This window comes from Sceloporus occidentalis, unplaced genomic scaffold (assembly GCF_023333645.1).
Source record: "Sceloporus occidentalis isolate IW3139 unplaced genomic scaffold, rSceOcc1.0.p SCAF_4, whole genome shotgun sequence".
NCBI classification, from domain to species: Eukaryota; Metazoa; Chordata; class Lepidosauria; order Squamata; family Phrynosomatidae; genus Sceloporus; species Sceloporus occidentalis.
Window position 1 is genome coordinate 35,061,508 of NW_028316984.1, and position 24,706 is coordinate 35,086,213.

At 46.5% G+C, this 24,706-nt stretch overlaps 3 protein-coding genes across 4 annotated transcripts; all 3 read right to left on the reverse strand.

The window, feature by feature from the left end:
* Positions 1-2,229: 2,229 nt before the first annotated feature.
* LOC149313723 (homeobox protein Hox-D8-like) lies at positions 2,230-4,534 on the reverse strand. Its single transcript, XM_089523263.1, has 2 exons — positions 3,925-4,534; positions 2,230-2,656 (listed from the first exon to the last, which is right to left on the reverse strand). The coding sequence occupies exons 1-2, from the start codon at positions 4,532-4,534 to the stop codon at positions 2,358-2,360; spliced, it is 909 nt and encodes a 302-aa protein (XP_089379389.1). The 3' UTR covers positions 2,230-2,357.
* A 9,893-nt stretch (positions 4,535-14,427) lies between these two features.
* On the reverse strand, positions 14,428-16,171 carry LOC149313724 (homeobox protein Hox-D9-like). The gene is made up of 2 exons (XM_089523264.1): positions 15,226-16,171; positions 14,428-14,669 (listed from the first exon to the last, which is right to left on the reverse strand). Exons 1-2 carry the CDS (start codon positions 16,169-16,171, stop codon positions 14,428-14,430), a joined length of 1,188 nt encoding a protein of 395 aa, XP_089379390.1.
* A 5,076-nt stretch (positions 16,172-21,247) lies between these two features.
* On the reverse strand, positions 21,248-24,029 carry LOC149313725 (homeobox protein Hox-D10). Of its 2 annotated transcripts, XM_089523266.1 has the most exons (3): positions 23,408-24,029; positions 23,162-23,284; positions 21,248-21,525 (listed from the first exon to the last, which is right to left on the reverse strand). In XM_089523266.1, exons 1-3 carry the CDS (start codon positions 24,027-24,029, stop codon positions 21,248-21,250), a joined length of 1,023 nt encoding a protein of 340 aa, XP_089379392.1. The 2 variants fall into 2 exon arrangements, with proteins under 2 accessions (XP_089379392.1, XP_089379391.1); XM_089523265.1 differs by having other exon boundaries at positions 23,162-24,029.
* Positions 24,030-24,706: the final 677 nt, after the last annotated feature.

Here is a 24,706-nt window from a genome sequence, read left to right on the forward strand (position 1 = left end):
CCTCTCTACCTTGCCGGTCCCCATTTGTGCACCCTTGAATAGACACTTAGGCTGCATCTGCACTGGATAAATAATCTAGTTTGGGTCCACTTTAACCATCATGGCTCAATGCAGTGGAAGTCTGGGATTGGTAGTTTGTTGAGGCACTAGAGCTCTCTGACAGAGCAGGCTAAATATCTCACAAAACTACAATTCCCAGAATTCCGTAGCATTGAGCCATGGCAATTGAATGGTGTCAAACTGGATTATTTCTGCAGTGCTGATGCAGCCTTAGTAGCCAGAAGAGGTCCATGGAGGTCTGATCACCCTTCAAATCCCTTCCAGTAGGCCTCCTCACTTCCCTCCCTGGGGCTACTTTTGCCCTACCTGCCTACAAATTCATTTCCCACTGAAGGAGGTGGGGTCCATTGAGCAGAACAGTTACAAAGCATCATTTATTTTTCATTTAACTGTAGTGGCCACTGCATTACATTCAGGCCACCCCAACTTAACCTTTCTGGCTAAGGCCTGGTGACCAGTCAAATGCCCCTAGAAAGCTGAGATGCTGCAGGCCCAGAGGCAGAGCATGGCATTGGGCCACTAATTTAGTAACAGGGTTCACTTCTCATGGTTTTGGAAGCTCCATTATCACAGTGATACTGGAAGGTGGGAGGGGGAAGAACTTCAACACTTGAATGACTTGGAAGCCCCATTAATTTTAATGGCACTTGCTTCTGCAGCATAACCTTATGCATGTTCATGAATATAAAGCAGCTCACTCCCCTCTGCACAGAGACTGGAGGCTTGGAAAACATAGGGGGAATTTTACTAGACCCTAAATCCAGTGAAAAAAAATCATTAGGAAAACTAACTTCTGCTTCCTATTTAAGACTAAACAGATTGAGGCCACACTTTTTTAGGGATGGCGGTAATGCCTTCTGTTTGAAGTAAGCCTTCGCTATCCATGTCCAAGGTTTAAATCTAAACTCACTGTCTGGAAGGAAATCCCACCACTGAGAATTGGCCTTCAATCCGAAATATGTACAGATGTGAAATCAATAGGAAGACACTATGGATGCCGACCATGAAAGCCTTCGACTTCACAGTAGGAAGGCACTTCTGTCCCTTTCCTAAGATGGGTCAAACAACCCTTCTGATCTATTAAGGGAAGGCCTTGCCACCCTCCTTACTATTGTTATCAGTAAAGCAACCAACAACTGTCAAACTAAGGATCCTTTGAAGAAACCCTCCACAAAAAGCTTGAAGAAACCTGAGAATTGGGGTGATAATTAAATTATAAAGGAGGTAAAAGCCCTGGAGCAGTCATTGGGAAAGTCTCTATCTGTCTCCCTTAACCTGGTGTCCTCCAGGTGTTGGGATTACAGCTCCCACACTTCCCAGTCAGCAGGGCCACTGGTGTGGTGGGAGCTGTAGTCCGTACACACCTGATCTGCCTCCCTGGCAAGACTTCCACACTCCTTGTTGTTCTGTCCCTTAGTTTCCAACTTATGGCGACCCTAATATGGGGGTTTCTTGGCAAGATTTGTTCAGAGAGGACAGAGAGAGTGCGGCTTGCCCAAGGTTATCCACTGGGTTTCCATGGCCTTGTGGTGGTTGGATCCCTGGTCCCCCAAACTTCCACAACAGCTGGATTATTTGGCCACTGGTTTAACAAAACTTTCTCTGTCATTTGGAGAAACTAGGCCCAGATTTCACAGCCTTCTGGAATGCCAAAGAAACATCTGGGGGTGAGTGGGCCTGCTTGGGATTTTCACCTTTTAGTTTAAAGTAGGAAGAGCAGAGAGAAGGAGCAGGAATGAATATTACTTTCGGAATTATTTTTTTTATTCCAATTGCTGATCATTCAAGATCAATACTTGATTAAAATATTTCTTCCCCCTCCCAGCAGTATTTTGCTTTAAAAAAAAAATAATTCCATCCCTTAATTAATTTACTTTACGCCTGAAGAAGTGGGAAAGAAAATTTCAAGAGACATTGCAAGTGCACTTGGTTGATTCGATTCCTAAAAGCTTTGGATAGGCTTGACATTCCCGTCCTTGATATATAGAAAATAAGTCCCTCTATAGAAATCCCCCAGGTACAAAATCCCTTGATTTCATTTTTTCCAGGATCAAATTCCAGGTAAAGGGTAAGGATGACGGGGAGAGGAGAAATGCAGCAGCAGCAGCAGCAGCAGCAGCAGCAGCAGCAGCAGCAGCAGCCAGGTGGGACTCCTTCTAGGGTTCCCGGTGCAGTAACAAATAAAATAAAACTCTAACACAGGTAGCTTAAGAAAACAGGTAGGAGGAAGCTTCCCCTGCCCTTGAGCCCCTGAAGAGGAGCCACTCATTGTCTCTGGAAGAAGAAGAAGGGCCACCTTAATTCGTCAGGTCTTCCTCTCTCCCTTCCAGGTCCTCCTGGGCTTCCTTTTTGCCGTCCCCCCCTTCCTTGCCCTCTTGCCTGGCAGCGGGGAATTTGTCCTTGTTGTTCTCTTTTTTCCACTTCATCCTCCGGTTCTGAAACCAGATCTTGACCTGCCTCTCGGTGAGTCCTAGTGCGTGGGAGACCTCGATCCTCCGCTTCCTGGTCAGGTAAGGGTTAAAGAGAAACTCCTTTTCCAGCTCTAGCGTCTGGAAGCGGCTGTAGGTTTGCCTTCCTCTTCGCCGGCCAGGAGCGGCTGTTTTGGGGGGAAGGGGAAAGGGAAGGGAGGGAGGGAAAAAAAGCACAACATCTCTTTACCAAATCAAATAAAAACCATTGATTGTGTTTTTAAAAAAGTAAATTTCCACCCTCTTCTTAATATCCATACTTAGTAATAGAAATAGTAAGTTACCCAGAAGCTATCCTAGTAAGTCCCACAAGAGCTTCCCTAGTGTATCCCACTGAAGGCAGAATACAGAAGGGAGGCCGGGGACTGAGTCTATTTAAATCAGCCCTTGGGAAACTTTCGGCTCTGAATTCAGCCAGGCTAATTAAACCGCCTTAGACCCTCAAGACTCCAGGAGGAAAAGGTCTGGCGTGAAGCTCAGGACCCAGACCTCACAACATCCCGCGCGAAGCACTGCTTTCTAACTGGCAAGACTGGATTGTTTGGGCTTGCTTTTCTCCCACCAAATTTTCCAAACTTCGTGGCTCTGACAGGCCAGTACCTCTAGCGTCAGATAGATGGAAAGAAGTTTGTATTAAGTGCGTTAATAAATGCAATGGTAGGTCATTATAGGAAGCTAGGGAAGGGAAGGGAAGGGAAGGGAAGGGAAGGGAAGGGAAGGGAAGGGAGAAAGAAAGAAAGAAAGAAAGAAAGAAAGAAAGAGGAAGGGAGGGAAAGGAAAGAAGAAAGAGAGGGGGAAGGAAAGAAGAAGGAAGGAAGGAAGGAAGGAAGGAAGGAAGGGAAAGAAGAAACAGGGAGGGAGGGAAAAGGAAGGGAAGATAAGAAAGGTAAGAAAGAAAGAGAGAAAGGGAAAGAAAGGAAAGAAAAAGGAAAGAAATAAATGAAAGAGAGAGGGAGGGAGGGAGGGGGAAAAGAAAGGTAAGAGACAAAAAAAGAAAGAGTAAGGAAGGGAAAGAAAGGAAAGAAGAAGGAAAGAAAGAAAGGGAGACGGGGAGGGGGAGAAAGGTAAGAAAGAAAAAAGAAAGAAGAAGGGAGGGAATGGAAGGAAGGAAAGTAAAGAAGGAAGGAAGGAAGAGAGAGAGAGAGAGAGAGAGATAAGGGAAGGAAGCAAGTATTAAGTATTATAAATAAATAAACTTAAAGAGAAGGGAAGGGAAGAGAAGGAAGGCAGGCTTAAAATCTTTGTGACTTCTTTTTGGAGGCGAAAGGAAAGAGAGGCCCGAGGAAGCCTGGTGGGTCTGTTTCAAGGGGGGAGGAAAAGATCCAGGGACTAGAGAAAGAGCCAGGCAGCCAGCGGGGAAAGAGAGCGGAGCCCGGCCTGGGCCGCGTCCTCCAACCTTGTGGCCTCATCCAGGGAAAGACCGGCGAAGGCGAGGCGCCATGATTTAAGAGCTCTGGGTCCTGGCCAATATTAGCGCTGGACGATTTACAGTCCGCATAGTGGACCAGCTCGGCCTCTGGGTGCGTCGTCGTAAAAAGCGGCTGTCTAGACTGTAAGTTATCGTATCCGTAAAACTTGGCCGGCGGCTCCCCGGGGCAAGGCAGGCCGGCGCAGGAGGCCTGGGGCTGGGGCTGGTGGTGCAGTTCTTGGTGCTCCGGCGGAGGGGGGTAGGCCGAGGGGCTGCTCCCGGGCAGCTGGTGCGGGGGCTGGTGGTGGGGATGATGGGGGTGGTGGTAGTAGTAGTCCGGGCCGCTGGGGCCGCCTGGGCCCGGGGCCGGAGGCGGCGGCGGAGGAGGAGGAGGGAAGCCCGAAGCGGCGGCCGCGGCGGCTGCAGCGGCCGCAGCGCTATTCCCGTAGAGCAGGGCGGCGGCGAAGTGACAGTCGTAGTAAGCGGGATTGATGGCCGACTCGCCCCCTCCTCCTCCTCCTCCTCCTCCTCCCGCCGCTGCCGCCGCCGCCGCCGCCTTGTACTTGGAGTAGAGCGGGTTGACGAAGTAGGAGCTCATCGGAGGGCGGGGGGCGAGCGGAGGCCCCGCAAACAGTAGCCCCAGCAAGAACAGGAGGAGCCCAAGAACGCCGGCCTCCCGGGCTACTCCGGCCTTACTCCCAAGTTACTCAGCCCGGCTGCTTGTGCTGCTGCTGCTGCTCCGTCCGGCTCTGGCTGCCTCTGCGGAGGCGCGGGTTGACCCTCCAGCTAGGATCTAATCGCTGGCCGAGTGACCTGCCTCACTGCTTTTACTATTTCCTATTAGGCACACACACTACACACTCCCTCCCTCTCCTTCTACACACACACACACACACACCCAGGGGCAGGAGTTTGGGGCAAGGCAGCAAGAGCTTGTTGGCTTCGGTTGACCAACAGAAAAGTAGACAGAAAGAAAGCAGACCGAGCCATTCCAGTCTCCCCCAACTGCAAGCGGTTTCCCTTCCTCTTCCTCTTTCCCTCTTTGCCCTCCAGAAGTGGGGCCGCATATTTATTTCTAGGCAACTCCAGGAGAGAATTAAGAGAGAGAGAGAGAGAGAGAGAGGAGAGAGAGATGGAAATGGTTGGGTGCTGGACTGGAAGGCCTAGGAAAGCCAAGCTTTAAAGAGGGGAGGAGGAGGAGAGGGTGTCTACACTGGGCAGGACCGGATTAAAACACGCTGCGATCCCTGGGCTAGATCAGGTTTAAGAGGCCCCAAGCACCGGAGGGTGTGTATAATTTTACAGGCAGCTCATAATCTGAGGCTTTGAATAAGTGCTTGTGTATAATAAATCTGGCACTGCCTCTTTAGGCCGCTCTGGGGACAAGCACTTAAAGGAGTTTCTGGGTGAGGTTGGTGGCTGGCCTTTCTTTCAGGCCAAAAGCCTAAAGAGAAGACCGGAAACCTCCTAAAGAAAGTGAGCCCCCGGAATTGTGTACAAAATATGGACCAATCCCACCCATGCACACCCACCCACCCCCCCCTCGGAAGGAGGGAAGAGAGCTTCCACTTCCGGATCAAAGGCAGGGTGTTTTTTTAGTTTTTTTGAAAGAAAGAAGAGAGAAGCTATTCCTGAATTTCCCCCCCCCCCCATAAAAACCTCCTTAACGACCTTCCCGGCTTTGGAGGGTGGTGTTGTTGGGCTCAACTTCAATGGTCTTGGTAAAGTGCAGCCCCTTGGCAAAGGCCATAAACCATCCACAGCGACAAGGGCGGGGGGGAGTGGCCCCGAAATGGCAGCGAGAGGGAAGGGAAGGGAAGGGAAGGGAGGAACGGAGGGACGGTGAGAACGGGGGAAGGGGGGAAGGGAAGGGAAGGGAAGGAAGGGAAGGAAGGAAGGAAAGAAGGAGCAAAATAAAGGAAGGAAGGAAGGAAGGAAGGAAGGAAGGAAGGAAGGAAGGAGAGAGGGAAGTCAGGGAAGAAAGGAAGGAGGGAGGGAGGGAGGGAAGTCTGGGAAGAAAGGAAGGAAGGAGGGAGGGAGGGAGGGAGGGAGGGAGGGAGGGAGGGGAGAAAAGAAAGGGAAGGAGGGAGGGAGGGAAGGAAGGAAGGAAGGGGAAAAAGAAAGAAGGAGGAGGAGGGAGGAAAAGAAAGAAAGGAGAGAGGGAATTGAAAGAGGGAAGAAGAGAAGAAGGAAGGAGAGAAGGGAAAGGAGGAAGAGAGGGAAGGAAGGAGGGAGGGAGGGAAGGGAGGAAGAGAGGGAGGAAAGGAAAGGAAAGGAAAGAAAGAAAGGCAGGAAGGAAGGAAGGAGGGAGGGAGGGAGGGAGGGAGCAAAAGAAAGAAAGAAAGGAGATAGGGAAGGTAGGGAAGAAAGAAAGAAAGAAAGAAAGAAAGAAAGAAAGAAGGGAGGGAGGGAGGGAGGGAGGGAGGGAGGGAGGGAGGGAGGGAGCAAAAGAAAGAAAGAAAGGAGAGAGGGAAGGTAGGGAAGAAAGAAAGAAAGAAAGAAAGAAAGAAAGAAAGGAGGGAGGGAGGGAGGAAAAGAAAGAAAGAAGAAAGAAAGAAAGGAAGGAAGAAGGAAGGTGGGAAGGAGGGACAGAGGGGAGCGAAGAAGGAAGGGAAGAAGGAAGGAAGGAGAGAAGGGGAGGGAGGGAGGGAGGAAGGAAGGGAGGGAGGGAGGAGGCTGCCATTGATTTCCATGGGGTATGAATCTCAAGTGAAAGGGGGAAAAGGGAAGGGAGAATAATCTGTTCACACGTCTTTCTCCATAGAATTGCAGGAGGGAGAAAGGTGGGAAGGAAGAGGTTATATATAAACCAAGACGTTTGTATTTAGGCAGGCATTTGGTGGGTAGTGTGGTGTGCTGTCTTAACGTTTTAAGGACTTTTACTGGTTTTAACTGTGCTGTTTCTAATTTATGATTTAATATTGGTAATATTTAATTCTTAACAATTCTTTAAAATAATTCTTAAAAATTCTTAATATTTAATTCCACCTTGAATCCCTTTGTGGGAGAAAGGCGGGATATAATAAATAAATAAACTTTATTTTAAACAACTTTTTTTTTAAAAAAGTAAGCAACATTGTGGTTTTAAAAGGAGGGGGGATATGGCAGCACCTTTAAGACTGTATTTTTAAATTTTATTTTCGCAATAACTATAAACCCACTTCTTGGGATGCGTTATCCCTGAGGCTTTAATTCCACGCAGCTCTGCATCCGAAGAAGTGGGTTTAGTTCCTCGAAATCTCATGTCAAAATGAAAGGCGGGTTAGTCTTAAAGGTGCTGCCACCACGATTCTTTTGTCTTTCCTTGTCTTCCTCCTTTATATGTTCCAAGAGACTAATACTGCTAATTCTCTGTAAACCTCCTAGGTGCCTTCCACTTCTACTGATGGCGACCCTTGGCAAGATTTCTTCAGAAAGGGTTTTGCCATTGCCTTCCTCTAAGGTTGAGAGAGTGTGACTTGCCCAAGGTCACCCAGCGGGTTTCCATGACTGAGCGAGGATTTGAACCCTGGTCTCCAGAGTCCTAGTCCAACACGTGGCTTCCTAGAAAGTAAACTGCCCTAGCATCGGGGGGGGGGCGGGGGGCCTAAGGAGGGCGAAGGGAGGCCTTCAACTAGCAGGCAAGCTACAGCAAATGGAAAACTCTTTTACCCTTGAGGCAGTGGCTGCGGAGGCCGGATTAATTGGCACTTAATGGAAGTCATGCCCATGAATATGCTTTCCATCATTTCACCCTCGGTGGACGTCATCATTAGCCAAGCTAAGCAAGCCTTAGCAACTGGGGAAGATCGTCTTCATCATCATCACCATCATCCTCGGATCGGATGGATGGATGATTACTGGTAAATAACTGGGGTCTGAAATCCCCAAATCAAGGGGTTATTTACCCAAAGGAGGAAAGTCACAGACCTTAAAGGTGCGCAATGCGGCCCTTTTTAAACGTCTTCCTTTAGGGCCGAGGTTCCCCATCCTTTTTTTTTTTTATTCTTTGCTGAGGAGGAAGAGGGAGGATGGGCTGGACAGGATATGTTGAGACACGTAGCTCCAGCTTCTGGCCATGGGGCATGGGCATGAACCGGACTGTGTGCATGTACTTGGCCTGCAACCCTAGGCATTTGTAACCTAGTGGCATTGGTTAGATCAGAACTGATCCTGAAAATAAAACAAAATAAACAGAGTCGGATAATTGTCTTTATTGAGCCTCACCAATGTCTCCAAAGTGCTACAGCTTTCCTATTTTCCAAAACTCCTCCTGGGTTCAGATGGTACCAAAATTAGGAGGAAAAAGTGTGAACATCCATGCAATGTTGGGGTCACTTACTTCGGAGCAGACGTCTACCTAGGGTTTATTTACACACGGTGAGGGTTTCCCGTGCTGACATGCGGTTAAAGGAGTCAAGAGGAGAAGGAGTAAATTCCGACTTATTTCATGGCAACATTTATCGAGAGGAGGTTTGCCACTACCTTTCTCACATTTTGTCCTCTTAAGATTACACAAAATAAATGCTGCTCCTATCTTGCTACAGTACAAAAATCATGTGGCAAATATTTCATCAAGCCAGATTTGGAAACCGGCAGAAAATGTGGAGTGACTCATATAATAAGTTTGGGGCTATCACACAAAATTTCATCTCTCTCCCTTTTTCCTTTCGCTTTCTCTCACAGTCTCCCTCTTTTCTTCTTCTCACACTTAGGACTAGCTTTTTAAAAATTTACACCACCCCTCAAAAAACAAAACAAAACAACCACACATTGCATCAGAATTGTGACATAACGTGTATGTGTATGGTGTGACTTCCATTAAATTATTTTCTTCCCCATCTTAATAATGAAAGACACCGGAGTTGGAAGAAGAAAATGCTAGCCCAAAACAGTCGTGTTCAAAATCATAGCTGTGTGAGTCTGTATCAGTATCTCAAGAAATCCTGCAGCACTTTCCAGACTAACCGGCAAGAAGTATTGGTAGAGGGATGGTGTATCTGTTGTAGCAGACCAATAAGTCTACCAAAGCTTAGGCTAGGGACTTCTTTCTTGCAGATAGTCTCAAAGATGCTACAAGATCCATTTGCATACTAATAAAAGATGTATTATAAGGAATCTAGCAGAGAAATGTTACTTCGGGATGACTGGGGGAGAGTAAGAAGTAATGGAACTTCCCAGTACCCTGAGACAGAGGTAGAGAGATGATAGATAGATAGATAGATAGATAGATAGATAGATAGATAGATAGATAGACATATATTGAAGCAAGAGAAGACTGCAGACACTGTTGTATTGCTCAGTAGTTAGAGCTACTACTCCAAACACCATTACTTACGGCTTTCCGAGGATATCTCCTCCATATAATGAAAGAGTCTCCTGTCGCAGACAGAGTTGTTTTGCTATTACCGCCACCAGCTTTATTCCCACAATATTTAGGTGTACTTCCAAGTTTTATAAATCTGCCCCTGGTCATGATACAGACTGCGGGAGTAAAGGGACCACAGAAAAATTTCACCCCAGACTACACCAAGCACCCAGCGCCCAATTTAAGATAGTCTCCTGGAATGAAGAAAGGTTCTCCAGTCTTCAGGGATTTCATTTTCCCCGGGTTGACTAAGCTTGCAACCTTGTCCTACTTTCTCTGGGAGGAAGTACCATCCAATTCATTGAGAGTTACAGCTGAATATGTAGAGACTAACCAACACTCTTTACATGTAGAGAATTCCACTTACACACACAGTAAATCTAGGTAGTACAGAAAATCTGTGCATTTTTAACCATGGGTACTGAAAAGCCCTTGTCAAATGCATTTTGTTAAAGTCCATAATTACGCCTGTGTTTTTATTCCTAAATGCCACTTAAGGTTCTGCTGTGGGACAAAGGTGGGAATCAAATGCAAGTTTACTGACAAAATAAAGGAGGCCGTGTTTTGTGGTTTTTTTCGGGCTATGTGGCCATGTTTTAGAAGAGTTTATTCCTGACCTTTCGCCAGCATCTGTGGCTGGCATCTTCAGAGAATGCTTCACGAATAAACTCTTCTAAAACAAGGCCACATAGCCCGAAAAACCCACAAAAAACTATGGATGCCAGCCCTGAAAGCCTTCGACTACGTAAAGGAGGGCCTTTTGCCACTCTTGAACCCCTTTTAAGGGAACAGAGAAGGAGAAAAACTCCACATCCAATATCTAGATGTCGGAAAGGCCTCCAGGCAGATTTTGTTCCTATTCGTGTCTTTTCTAAGTTTACAGTTTCTAGGTTTCAAACCCAATCGCAAAAAAATAAGCCAGAAATATGACTGACATAGCCATAATTTGGACTATGTTCTGATTTAAAGTCTATTTTCATATGAAGCTGGAACAGCACAAACCTTTCCCTTACCAGACACTATTGTGTACTGTTGTGTGTTCAAGCATTAACAGGAATAAACTGAACTTACCTGTCGGAATTTCAACTAAAAAAAAATAAATTGAAGTTTCCTGGAAAGACAGGCTTCTTTTTTATACACATTTATAGGGTCTCAATTACATTTGGTGCCTTGGCCAAATTAACAGGGGGAAGTATTTTCCGTGCTGAGTTTATACGTAAACCCAGTGTAATTAGCTAGATCACAGTCAAGTACCGTCATGTTCATTTATATTTTTGGCTACAAACACCAAAACCATGGATTTAGAGGGTAAAAAAACAACAACCACAGTCTGTATATGTTTTAATAAATTCACAATCCTGCTCAGATACAGAAAAACGTTTCTGAAAATGGAACAACACTGCCCTCTAGTGGCCAAACCCAACCGTGATCGTCGACGCAAGACTGTGACACAAGTTTAGGCTCTCCCTGCACTAATTGTGGAAGAAACCTATTAGCTTTCAATATCCATGACTCTGGAAATATTTTGCTTTGCTTTTCGTTGGCTACAGACTCCTCAAATCGTGCTTCTCCTCCTCCCCCCATGAAAATAATAATAATAATAATAATAAAAGACCGTGCAAATATTACAAAGAATAGCCTATATTCTTTATATTCACAAATAAGAAAGGGTTTCATTGTACACACAGAGCCCTAAATCTTGAGTGACAGGGAAATCATTGCCATTTGCATGTACAGTATTGCTTTTTTGTTAGAGGGAGCGCAGAGTTGTTCCATTCATAGATATTTTGCTGAACCAAATAGAGGGCTTCCTGAACTCTAAGAAGGTTGAGATAATACCCCAAAATAAAAAAGGAATTACCGATTGTACAAAACCACACTCTCCCATATCTAGGTGTCTGGGTGATTTATCTTCATCTTCATAACCCTTCTGCCTTGAACTTGTCAATTTTATTATATTTCTCCCTGTAATCAAGGGATTGCCGGTCGATTCCTTTCTAGGACCCTTAGGCTTGGAATTATAATGTGCTCTCTTTCTGTTTTGTAGAAAGTCTTAACTATATATATAGTCAAGCCTTTCTACAAAACAGAAGCAGGGCACATTATAATTCCAAGCCTAAACGTCCTAGAAAAATATATATAATTCTAGGACGTTTAGGTTTATATGCCAACATTTGTTTTCACCAATGCCAGAGGCCTTCCTGGAAAGAGGCTGTTGTGTGTGTGGACTGGCAGCCCTCCTCTCAGCCAGTGCCACCATTTTGAAATCAATAAACATGGCCTTGGCAAGTGTAGATACTTCTTAGGCCCAGCCAAAGGGACTGGAATTAAACTTTCCCCTGAACTAAGGTGTCCCCTTTTCAAAGCCTGCCCTTCTCTGGTCCCAAAGCTTTTGGTATACAATTGCTCTTAGCTTCTCCCTCATTTTCAAAAGGGTTTCTAAAACATGCCCCCTCCCTGATCCACGTCCACCATCAAACCCCACAGAACTGGGGTTTAATGATGGTTTCTCTCCCCTCCCTCCCCATTTCAGTATCTGAAGTGTTGTCTCGCCTTCTCCGGTGACGTTTATAGTCCGGATTTTTTTTAAGACCTGGTTTTGTCTGAGTTTTGTGTTTTATTCCAACAAACACAAACATCTCAAAAGTAGGGAAAGGGGGTGAGGGTGGGAGAGGGGGGAAAGCATATCGTAAAGTCATTAGGTCCAGACGTCTAGCCTTCTCAATGGCTTTATGACACCTCAGTTCTTCCTGTGTGTGTTTTAAAGTAAAAGAATGATAGGTATAGGGCTGACAGTGAAAGGAGGGAAGAAATCCAGCACCTTTCCCCTTGGGCCTTTATGTGCCTCTATGGGGCCGGTGAGGGAGAGGAAGGGGAAAGACTGGGAGGAGATACCATCTACAGACCCACCAGACCCCCACGACTAGGCTTCCTTCGCCTTAAATCTTCTTTTAAATGGCGGAAGAGGCCCGATGTTTATTTCTGGCATTCTTTATGGGGATGGCTCCTCGCGTTTAGGACAATCCAGGCCCTTTTCTTGCTTGTCTAAAGGATTCCAGATCCCTTGCCCTCCAATGTCGGTTGTGATAATTGTGTGTGTGAGAGAGTGTGTGAGTGTGAGTGAGTGTGCAGGCATTCAATTCACGGTCCAGTGGAAGTTAAACACTTGGAAGTGCCATTGATTTCAACCGGAGAGATAAACTTGTGCCGAAATCCCTCCCATGAAAACCAATGGACTTCACAGTTTTCCAGACAAGAGAGATAGACAGACACAGGCATGGTCACATATAGACACACCGACAGAGGAAAGGGACACAGAGGTATATTCAGATAGAGTAATCCGGGATATTGTGTTATCCAAGAGGGCCTCTCGTTCAATGTTGTTGTTGCGATTGTTGTGTGCCTTCGAGCCGTTTTTTGACTTACGGCGACCCTGAACCATAAATTCTAGCACAGCGGATCGTGTCAAAAAGCATATTGCCTGTCTATTGGCAAAGGCATTTTCAGATTAAAATTCTCAAAGTGGAACCCCTTGAGAATTTTAATCTGAAAATGCCTTTGCCAATACACTCAGGAGTTTGAAAGGGTGACTTCCAGAGCAGATACACTATATACAGAGCATATATACTAGGTAGGGTCTCTTCTCTGTGGGTGCCTTCATTTGTTTTTTAAGTCCCCAATCCCAGATCAAGGCGTTGTCCTTGCAAAATTGAATTTTGGGGGGAATTTCTTTTCATTTTTAAAATTAATTTTGAGAAGCAATCTTGCAATACCGTGGAGGGTGGGGAAGTACCTACAGGCACAGCTGCAAGCAAAGCTCACCCCCGTCCTTCTCCAAAGGAAAAATCCTCAGGTTTTTTGGGCCAGTGATGTCTGATACTACCCTCCTCCCTATCTAATGCCTGGATTGCCATCACCTCCTTTCTTCCCTTGCAGATAATGTGTGAGCAAGTCAGGTTCAAATGTAAAATATATTGGGGAGGTGGGGGCAAGGAGGAGGGGGGCAGAGGGTCCCTTCCTGATTTGGAAGCAAATCCCTTCCAGATTTGTAGAATATGGCGGCGGTGAGTTAAGGAATGGAAGGCAGCTCCTCAGCAGAGAAAATTGCTCTCAGATCTGAAGATTGTTTCTTCCTGATTACATGTAACCTTTGAGGAAAGCTTGTGTCGAACTACAGCATTTCAGAAATGATTTCTTGAATAAATCTGTGCCTCTGTTTACCTCGGCTTTACAAAGGAGAGAAAAGAAACGCACACGGATAGATTCTGCACACATCCCCGCTTCTTTCCAAAATTTGGAGATCTCCCTTTGGATCAGAGTCAGCTTTTATTATATAACCCATGACCATTGAAAGAGTAAAGGGAGAGGGGAAAAAGAACAGCCACCACTACAACAAACCAAAGCCAAAAACATACACCCCAAAATAGAAAAAGCAAAGACCAGAGAGAACTGACACAGGAAAGGTTACAGAGGCAACGATGGTAGGCATTGAAGAATTTGGGGGGACTTAGAGAAGCTAATGCAGTTTGACGGACCGGGAAAAATGTTGTCTCCTGAGCCTCGATTTAGGACATTTCTATCAAAACAAAGCACGCCGACAGTAAACGATGGACAGCGGATGAATGTTCTTCCTTTCTCGCTCTCTCTTTTGGGAAGTCCTGGACAATCGTGCCATTGCTATTCATCTTCTTAACATTCAATACTATCAGCTTGATCATTGCTTTTTGCCTTTAGTTTATTGTATCTGGGGGATGGCAGCGACGCTGTGTCTGTCTCTATCTCTCTCTGTTTCCAGACTAGAAACACCTCGGAATATTTAATATTTAGATAAAGGTTCCTCCCTTTATTTGTAATCGCAATATCTTGAAGCCGAAACAAGAGCTGTGAGGAAAGAAGCGGTGTCCTTCCCACCCTTTTACCCTCATCCCAAAAATACTAAACACAGACCACAATCACTGCTAGTAAAAATTAAAAAATAAAACAGAGCCACCGGATCTTCTGAAAGTTTCTGGGGAAATATCCACAATATTAACAATAATTGATATCTCTCTGTGTGCGCTCTTGGGTGAGTAGCATTCCCAGTATGTTTCCCTTTAACACATCTCAAACATAGATATATATACACACACACACAACCCAAGGCGCTAGTCCCCTTTGTTGTTTTTCTCCTTGTTCATCTTTTTCATTTTCATCCTCCGGTTCTGAAACCATATTTTGACCTGTCTCTCTGTGAGGTTTAAAATCCTAGCCACTTCGTAACGCCGGTCTCGGGTGAGGTACATGTTAAAGAGGAATTCCTTTTCCAGTTCCAGCGTTTGGAATTTGGTGTAAGGGCAACGCTTTTTCCGCGTGGAACGAGCGTGGATCCAGTTTGCAGCGGGGTTATCTGGATGGAGAAGGGGAATCCGAAGTGGGTTTGAGGGTGGGGGTGAGAGGAAAGGAAGGAAGGAAGGAAGGAAGGAAGGAAGGAAGGAAGGAAGGAAGGAAGGGGGGGGGCAAAGTCCGGGTTTGGAAAGGGAAGAAGGGCAGGCGTCAAGGGAGAAGGAGGGAGAAAAGGTCGTAAAATTAATTTAACGAAGGATGCCTGAGCTCTTTTCACAACCGAGGAGGAATTATCATAAAACCCTGAATGGCCAGTCTGTTTACTGTACCAATGATGCCTCCTTGATGGTAGTATAGGTGGTTATGGGGGGGAGGGAGGCTCTCCCAATCTCTCTCTCCCTTTCTTTTTTTATCTCCCTCTCTCTCTTTTTTTATGGGTGCTTGTTGCTTCTTGCGCTGGGCTAGGCGTCTAGACGTTTTTATAGGTTAGTAAAACTATCAGTTTTGCACATTGGAGCCTTACAGGTTTGGGGCAATAAATCAGAGCGAGTGCAATTCCTTTTCCCTTTCTTTCCCTCTCCCTCTTGGATTTGGTTGGGCTTCTTTTTTTAAAAACTTACTTGGGTCAAGTTGCTGCTGCTGCTGCTGCTGCTTCTCCTCCTTCAGATCTCGGCTGGGGCTGGGGTTACGGCTGCAGCCAGAGGAGGCTGGTTGGGCCGGGTGGGCGCTGGTGTTGTTGCTGGTGTTGCTGGTGTTGTTGTTGCCGGAGGTGGAGGCATTGGGGACCGGGTGGGCGCCGTTGCTGGAGACCCCGGCCCCGGCCGCCTTCTCCCGGGGCTCTGCTAGGAAAGGGGGGCATGGGTATTCTCCAGGCCCAGAGATTCCTGGTGGCGGTGGCTCCCGGGATGGGAGGCACTCAGTCCTTTTGGAAGGCGACTCAGCAGAGGAAGAGACGCTGGGAGCGGAGGAGGAAGAAGCAGAGGAGGCAGAGGCAGAGGCAGTGGAGGCGGCGGCCCCGGTCTCAGGCTTGACGGTCCCGTAGTGGCGGATGCTGGAGGAGCCGGAGGGGGCCAGGGTGGCCACCGAGAGGTTGGCGTTGGTGCTTCCTCCTCCTGCTCCTCCTGCTCCGGGGCTGGAAGGGAAGGGAGCGAAGGGCTCGATCCAGGAGCGCACGTACCTGCCTCCGCTCTCCCCTCCCGGGCCGCCCAAGTGGGGCTGGGGCATGTAGGGGTGGTAAATGCCTGGCATGGGCCCCGAAGGCGGAGGGTGGACTGAGGGCCACGGAGCAGCGGCGGCGGCGGCGAAGACGGCGGAGGACTTGGGGGCGAAGCTGCAGGAGGCGAAGTCCGAGCCCTCGGGCCCGACACCCGAGGAAGGGGGCCTGGGGGTGCCGTGGGGGTGGTGAGGGTGCCCTCCCGACAGGAACCTTCCAGACCCACCTCCACCACCTCCACCTCCACCACCGTAAACGTCCTCGCTGTCGTGGCCTATGAGGGAATCGACATAGTAGTTACTAAGGGTGCCGCTCGACGACATGTTTTGGAGTCTCCCTCCGTGGCAGGGCATAGGACGGGGCGGAAGGCATTAAACAAGGAAACAGAAAGCAAAACAAAAATTCCCTTTTAAAATAAGAATAATAATAAAAAAGAGGAATGAGTGAGTGGGTCGGTAGGTAGTTGGGTGGGGGGGATTACTCTCTCTTTAACGGTGGATGATCGCCGCTTTGCCCGGAGAACAATCGTAGCATTTTTGCAGGCGTCCGGCTCCCTCCATTGGTCCCTCCGCCCACGTGATCGTATTTACCAATACTCCGGGTAAATCAATCCGCTAAACTGGAACTGAGGCAGTGAAGGAGGGGGGGAAGAAAAGAGAGAGAGGCTGCTGTGGTGGAAAAGGAGGCGCGGTGCTGGTGGTGCTGGTGGTGCTGGTGGTGGGACTCTGGTCCCTGAACAAGGAAAGCCAGCTCCCTTGTCTCGATCAGGAAGTGTAGGAGGGCAATGGAGGAGGAAAGGGAGCTTGGACCCAGCCGCCTCCCAAAAAGTGAGGGCCATGGCCGAGCCCAGACTCACCCAAGCAGGCGTGGCCCGCCAGGAAAAAGCCGCCGCCGCTGCAAGTAGGGCGGACTATTTCTTCGCCTCTTGGGTGAAGATGTCCCTGCCATTCATTCCTGCCACCCCAAGTTCTGGCAGCTTCCCTTCCTTGGCTCCCCTCTTGCCAGAGAAGAACACCCAGGCAATCTTCTCTAAGGGAAAGGAAGAGGGAAGGAAGCAAAGCGGGAAGGGAAAGGAAAGGAAAGGAAAGGAAAGGAAAGGAGGGTTTCTTAGTGTGTGTGTGTGTGTGTGTGTGTGTGTGTGTGTGTGTGTGTGTGTGTGTGTGGAGGTGGAGAAGAAAGAAACACATACTCACACAGACACACAGACACACACACAACTCCAGAGTGAGCCTTGCCTGTGAAAACAAACCCTGCCCATAATAATAAAATAATAAAATAAAAATCTGTGGGATTACTGGGCGTGGGTAACAACTCTCCTTGTAAAACAGGAAAGTGTTTATAGTAAAAAAAAAACACAACAACAACAACAGCACACACACACACACACACAACCAACTCACGGTGCTATGACTGCCATATTTCCACAGAGCCAGACTTGGCGTCCTTTCCTTGTTCTTTCTTTCTATTTATTTATTTATTTCTATCATTATTTTTGTTATTGTTATTATTTAAAGGGAGGGGAAAAACAAGGCAGGAAATAAATGAATGAAAGATAGATAGAGAGAGAGAGAGAGAGAGAGAGAGAGTTGCCCATTGTGTAGTTTTAAAACAGGTGGAAGACCTCTCCGCAAAGATTTTATGCCTTTCAATAAAAATTTTATGAGGTGCATTTGATTATAGATTAATGTGTCCCTCTAATAAAATGGACTGATGGCACACGAGGAGGGAAAAAGCCTCCCTCCCTCCCTCCCTCCCTCCCTCCCTCTCTCCCTCCCTCTCTCTCTTTCTCCCTCCCTCCTCACTGGGATCCTTTTCGCCTCCACCATTGACACGAAGCCTAACTCCATTCCCTGCACTTGGGAAAGGTTTGTGCATCCATTGACACTTTTGCCAGAAAAGAATGACTCAAAAGCAGGCAAGTTGGAGATCCTGGTTTGCCTTCAAGGCAGCCTGCTTATGGGGGGCACTCCTTTGCAAACATTTCCTTACTAGACACACACAAGGCAACTACAACTGGGAAACCTCTCTCTCTCGCATTCTCTCTCTCACACACACACTGGTCCTCCCCCACCCCAAATCCCCACCCCAATTTCCCGGCCTTGCTTTTATTTCTTGGGTGCTTTCCATTCAAACATTTACAACCACAGCTTCCATCATCCCCCACCCCCACCCCCCAAAAAAGTCAAGGAGATCCAGACAGGTTTTACCACCTTTTATTATTTGCTCCGAGAGGCCAAGTTTTCCAGCGAGGGGGGTTTGGACCTGGAACAAAGATCCCCCCGGTATTTACAACTAACCGACCCATTTATTTCTGTTTGTTTGTTTCTTCCTCCTGGAGATGTTTGGTTTTCAGGCAGGCTAAGGAATAGATGGGCTTGAATGTGGAGAGAATTTGTAGCATTAGTTCGAGTCCAGCTCTTGGCTTGAAACAAAACCAGGACTAACAAGTGACACCCCCCCCCCCCAAACCAAAACCCTCCTCGACAGGATCTCAAGCGAAAGAAAGACTGGATTTCCCAGTTATTTTTATGACTGATTGCTCTCTTAAGGCTCCTTTCGGAGATTTGCTGGAAATAATCCTCTGTTTCACATCGCTCTACTCAGGTTTTATTCGCTGTAACATAACACTCGGTGTCCGAAAGGGCTAACGCCCATTTCCTTACCTGTTCCTGTGTGTGTTTGCGTGTGGGAAGAGTGCGTATAACCACATGCATGGAGACCTAACATTCACACACACACACACACACACACACACCTAAAATATGGAAGCCATTATACTCCCATTTTGGACACAATCCGCTTTCTAGGAAACACGGGTTAGAGCTGCTGCCTTAAAATGCCATTTGGGTTAAAATGCCATTTGGGTGTTGACCGAGAATCCTCCTTTCTGAATTTCTTTTAATAATACCATTCATAATTATCGATCTCCATAGGCACACTGCAGGTAATGATTCAGAAATTATTTTATACTGAAACAGGGGACATTAGCAGGTTTAAAAACACAGCATCGCAACGACCAGTGATGTAGTGTGAAAGAGTACAAACACGTTGCTTCTCACTCGGACTTGCACATCCACACACCTACACACATAGGTTACATATCTAGTCTTAGGCTGAGATCCATACAATGCAATAATGAAGCCTCTATACACCCCACACTTAGACAGAGAGACTGTACTATTGATAAGTACTAATCGGAAGTATCGATAGGCATTTATCACAAAGGACAGCCTTCCTTGGCTTGTTTTGGGGAGAGGGTGAAAAAAGGGTCGCGGGGGGGGGGGAAGAAAGATAGCTGTGATGTCACTGTTCCTTTATGAACTGTCTGGGTGTCATTAGGCAAGCAAATGTTTTCAAATTTAGGAGCTGCGATTGCTATATTCCAATGCACACAACATTGTTGGCATTTTCGCTTCGCTTTCCAAGTCCTTGAGGGAGGGAGTGTGGGTCTTTCTTTTGGAAGGTGAAAGCATTTCCAAGGATTTGGACTTCATCTGAGAGTCATGTTCATTTGCAAACTCACACACACATATACAGAGAGAGAGAGAAAGAGTAAGGCCGCTGGTGTTTCGGGTTTCCTCTTCCCCCTCTTTTTCCTTTTTCCTTTCTTCCCTCTCCATTTCTCCCACCCTCCCAAGTAATAACCATCACCAACTCCTTTTCCAAAATAAAGAGATTGTTGGCCCTATTCTTCAGATATGAGACAAGGAGCCGAGCCCTGAACTTCATTTGCTATTAATCCGCCATAACCACCCAGAATTGCAAGGGGAGTTTGAACCTCCCTACACAAAGCTTGGGGTTTCCGAAGTGGAAAAGAAAGGAGTAGAAGGCCTTGGTCGGAGATACAGAGGCAAAGACGGGCTCTTTTTATATTATTCAAAATACGCTTAAGCCAGAATTTTTCATTTTTAATAAATGTAATTAAAACATCTAGTTATTTGTCTCCCAATCTAGGAATGGATTTGCCTGAATGTATTCAAAGAAAAGCGAAATAGAGGAGGAAAATGACCGCCACTAAATTTCGCTGGTAATCCTAGGTTTAAAATGCTATTTTTTTAAAATATATATATCTAAAGCAGGAAAAGTTGGGCTTTACAAGGGGGTTGTGTGACGCTTTTGTTTCTCTTTTGCTCTCGTTTTTAACCCCCAAAGTCAACTCAACCATTTTTGAGCTGTTTAAAGTCATCTCATTTTACTAGCATTTTAAGCGCTTGCTGGTCAAACTGCGACAGAGGCTTCAACCACAACATTTGACCTCACGACAGTACAGTGAACAACTGGATATATAACAAATACACACACACACATATACACACATACAAATGGAGAGGACTTCGGCCCACCTTCCCATCCGATCCCATGTGTTTCGCATCCTAAATGGGGGAAAGAAAGGGACCCTCAAAAAGAACGAAAAGACCCAGAAACTGGAAAAACCTGTTGTGGTGTTTTGTGGCTGTATTTTGTTTTTGTTTTTGTTTTTTCTTGAAAGACCAAAAGAACCTCATCACTTTACAGAGTTTATTGCATTATACATGCGAATAGGACATGCACAAAGAAGAAGACATATTGCTTGTTTTTTCTCTCTCTCTCTCTTTTAAATACTACTACGATTCCACCTATGCACCACAAGGAAAATAATGTAAAAAAATTAACAAATTAAAAAATAATAATAAAAAATAAAGGTCTACAGTTGAGGATGAAAGATTTTGCATTGCACGAAGGACAAGTCTGACGGATATGGGGAGTGGGTTGTTAACATCATAAAATGTGCTTTCTTTTTCTTTCTTTCTTTCTTTCTTTCTTTCACTCTCGCTCTCTCGCTCTTTGCTGCCCGCCCACCTCCCAGGAAAAAAGAAAAAGTTTCATTTTTTCTTTTTTTTTTCAAAATAATCCTTAAATTATTTTATATATATATATATTCAAAACGTTATGGCCCTTGTCTTAGCCTCCCCCCCCAAACACACATAAATACCACGTGGTCAGTTAAAAACATGAAGAAGGAAAAAAAGAGTCACATTGTTTGGATATTCGACAATTCCAATAAGTTAAGACCAAATGAACGTATTCAGAGTTTACCCTGCATTACGATGAAGGGGGACAAAAATAATAACAATAAATTACACGTGCTAGGGTTTTTAAAATATATATGTATATGTATATATATATATATGTATATGTGTGTGTGTATATATATATATATATATATACATATATATATTCGTCATAGGAACATACATAGACACTTGCAGCACTAAAAAGAATGACAAAAGGTCACATACTATCAGAAATTAAAAAAATATGTAAAATGAAGGGGTGTATTTCCCCCCCCCTTTTCCTCCCTCCCCCCCCTTCAACCCATCCCCAAAAGTCTTTCCTACACATGAAGCAACTGTAATCTCAGTGATTTGTCAACCTTGGGGTAAACCAGTTTAAGAGAAGGTCAGATTAGCGGTCAGTTCTCGGATCCGGTTCTCCCTGCTCATCTTCTTGAGCTTCATTCTGCGGTTTTGAAACCAGATCTTGACCTGCCTGTCAGTGAGGTTTACGCTCTTACTGATCTCTAGGCGGCGCTCTCGAGTGAGATACATATTGAACAAGAACTCTTTCTCTAATTCCAGTGTCTGGTGTTTAGTGTAAGGGCACCTCTTCTTTCTGCCACTCTTTGCAGTTAACCAATTGCTGGTCGGAGTATCAGACTTGATTTCCTCTAGCAAAATCAAAGGAGAAGGGAAAGAAGGAAAAAGGAAGAAAATAAAAAAGAAAAAGGGGAAACACACACACACACACACGTACATACATACGTACACATGCACACACCTCAAGTCTCTTATAGTGTACCCTTGGCCATGAACCCACCTCCATTGTGTCTGTCAGATATGGTGGCTTGTGGGTATTAAACATTGCTGGAGAGAGGTGTGCACACTGAAGAGGGTGGGTTTTTTATACAATGGTTGTATCCCACCCCCCAGGACTGGCATTAAACAATGGCCAACCACGTTTTTCTGGGTGATTTCTGCAGCAGTTTCTATATACATGATGCATCTTCTGCATCTGTATATGCAGAAATATATTTCACATCTTCTAAATCCTGCACATTTTCCCCTGGGCGTAATTTGTTGGAACAAGCTCCAAATCTGAAAAAGCCACTTGATCCACAAACACGCCTCAGTTAAAACACACTTTTATCCCCATTCATTTGGAAAAGGGACCCATTTATGATACACACAAACAGCCCCAATTATCCAAGAAAACCAAGATGGCCCTTTTAAAAAAAATAGTTTCCACTAATACCAGGATTTGAAACAAGGAATAGACCCAGCAGAAACCATTTTTTCCGCTCTCCCTTTCAGGAATTTTTTCCTCATTAGAGGCGAATGTTGACCTGGACTTATTAGTGAAACTGCAAATTGCCTGCAATTGTTCTGCCCTTAATGTGTATGTAATTAAGGCCAAATTCACAACAGGGCTTGCAAAGTTAATTTTCACTAAATACGTTTTCCGTTTTCTTTTCTTTTTTGCTATTCCACCCTGCTATCCCCTCTCCAAAGCCTCTGGACCCCCACCCATTTTTAAAGGACAATGAAATAAACAGCCACCCCACCTTTAGTGACTTAATAGCAGCCTCCAGATCATATTAACCTTTTGGGATCCAATTTAAGTTATCTAAATATGGATCTCCTGGACAATGAAAGAAAGGGCCGTCCTTTATTGTCAGTCTCCTTCAAACTTTGTATAGCTCTGCAGCACCTCTGGTTTTGGTTTTTTAAAGGGGAAACCTGGGGGGGGGGGGATGACCCTGATTTTGAACATCATGTTTAACGATCAACCCAGTAAAACACACAGAGCATCCCAGAGGAAATATTTGATCCCAGTCTGACCAAAGGAAAGGATAACTGGCTGGAATTTAGGAAGGTCTCATTGAGAAAGGGAGGGGGAAAAAGCTTTTGGAGGGGGTTCCTTGGGTCGCCTCATGCAGCAGCCTGGGGAAAAAAGGGGGTAAACACCTACCATCCTCTGGATGCCACCGAAAAGGGGGTGAAAAATGCGTGTCAAGGAATTGTGACAAGATCTTGTCATAGCACCCACCCCCTTTTATTTATTTTTTCGCCCATCCTGCACCACCCCCACCCTTGAAAGCTTGGCACCTGCAGCATCGAAATTCAGGGATAGAGAAAGGGGAAAGGGGGGGTTGATAGAAAGAGATAAAGAAAGAGAGAGAAGGAGAGGGGGGTATGTTTCTGCTGCACCCTTAATGGCTGCTGCGCTCAGGCGTTGACTCCTGTGGTTTACGAGACTAGGTGCCACCACCTTAGGATCCCCCCAGCTTGGCATTCATACGATACCTTTGCTTTCTTTCTCCTGGGCTTCTGGGCTGGAGACGGAGGCTTCGGCCAGGCAGCTCCTGTCCTCCTGCAGGCTGGACTTAGGCTCTGGACTTTCCACTTGGGCTACTTTGGAGGAGTTGTCTGCATGGTGATGGTGGTGGTGGTGATGGTGGTGGTGGTGGTTGGTGCTGGTGCTGCTGGTGCTGCTGGTGCTGCTGGTGCTGGTGTTGTTACTGCCTCCTCCACCGGCGCCGGTGCTGCTGCTGTTGTTGTTGGGGTTTTCACTCATTTTCTTCTCCATCGGAAGTTGGGAGGCTACCTGCGGCTTGGAGGCGCCGCGAGGGTTGAGCTGCAACATGACAGTCGAGCTGGTCTCAGGGCTGTTATTGTACTCTTGGGTCTTCCCCGTGGCGTAGGTCTGGCTCAGCCTGAAGTATCCTGGGACGGGAACCTCAGGGTTTTCAATGGGACACGAGTCAGAGACCAGCCTCTGGTAGGAAGGGACGTCGGAGGAGGGCACCAGCTTGGACCTCTTGTCGGAATACATGCAGCAATTGGTCTCCTCCTTGATGTTGGTGGTGAAGGAGCAAGTGGGCACCTGCTGCGTAACAGGTTGCTCTATCCGGCAGGACCTGTTTGGGTCCGTCCAATTGTCTACTTGAGGTATATACGGATGCACATTCATACCCATGTTTTGATGACTGACCTCCCTCTTGGCCAGGGACGGCAGGAGTCCACAGGTTTGCATCCCATAGGTCCCAATGTCTGCGCTAGGTGGCATGTACATGCTGGCGCTGTTGGAGTAAAAGCTATCGCTCCTGCAGGCACTGATCAAGGAGTCGACTAAGAAAGTGTTGGCGGCAGGAGAGCTGTTGGGAAAGGACATTTTGGGGAGGAATTTGCAGAAGAGGGATTGTGTCCTTTGTAGGCTGACATCTCTACGAAAACATTCCCTGTGTAATTGTGGATGCCTCTGCACACAACCACATGACTGCTGAGCCAATGAGGTTTGAAAATGGACTTGAGCCCCCTACCTCCCCGACGGTCACGTGCCGCCCGGGACACTCCGGGCTCCGGCGCAAAGGTGGACAACAGCGACACCTAGGACGTCCGAGCGGAAGGGCAGCCAGACCCTCGTCTCCTCCTCCTCCTCTTCATCTTCCTCCTCTTCCTCCAGCAGCAACCTTTCCTCTCTTCTCCCCCCCCCCCTCACGCCATGCTTCATCTTCCCCTCTTCCTGGCGCACTGCGCTGATTTAAAACGAGGATATCCATAGAAGGGACCCTACATAAACACACATCATACACACCTTCCCTGCAACTCTCTCTCTCTTACATTCTCTCTTTTGAAAACAAAACAACAACACCAAACTCCTAAAAACAAGTCACCGAATTCGTCCTGATCCTGTGGAACTCACTCTTGTCTTTTTGGGCTTTAAAAATGCTGATACTGTACTTCAGCTAAATCTTTCCTTGGTTCAATAGTGATTTGGGGAAAAGCGGGGAGTTGTGTGGGGTATGGAAGAGACACGAGTAGGACAGGAGACCATGTAAAGGTGGGGTT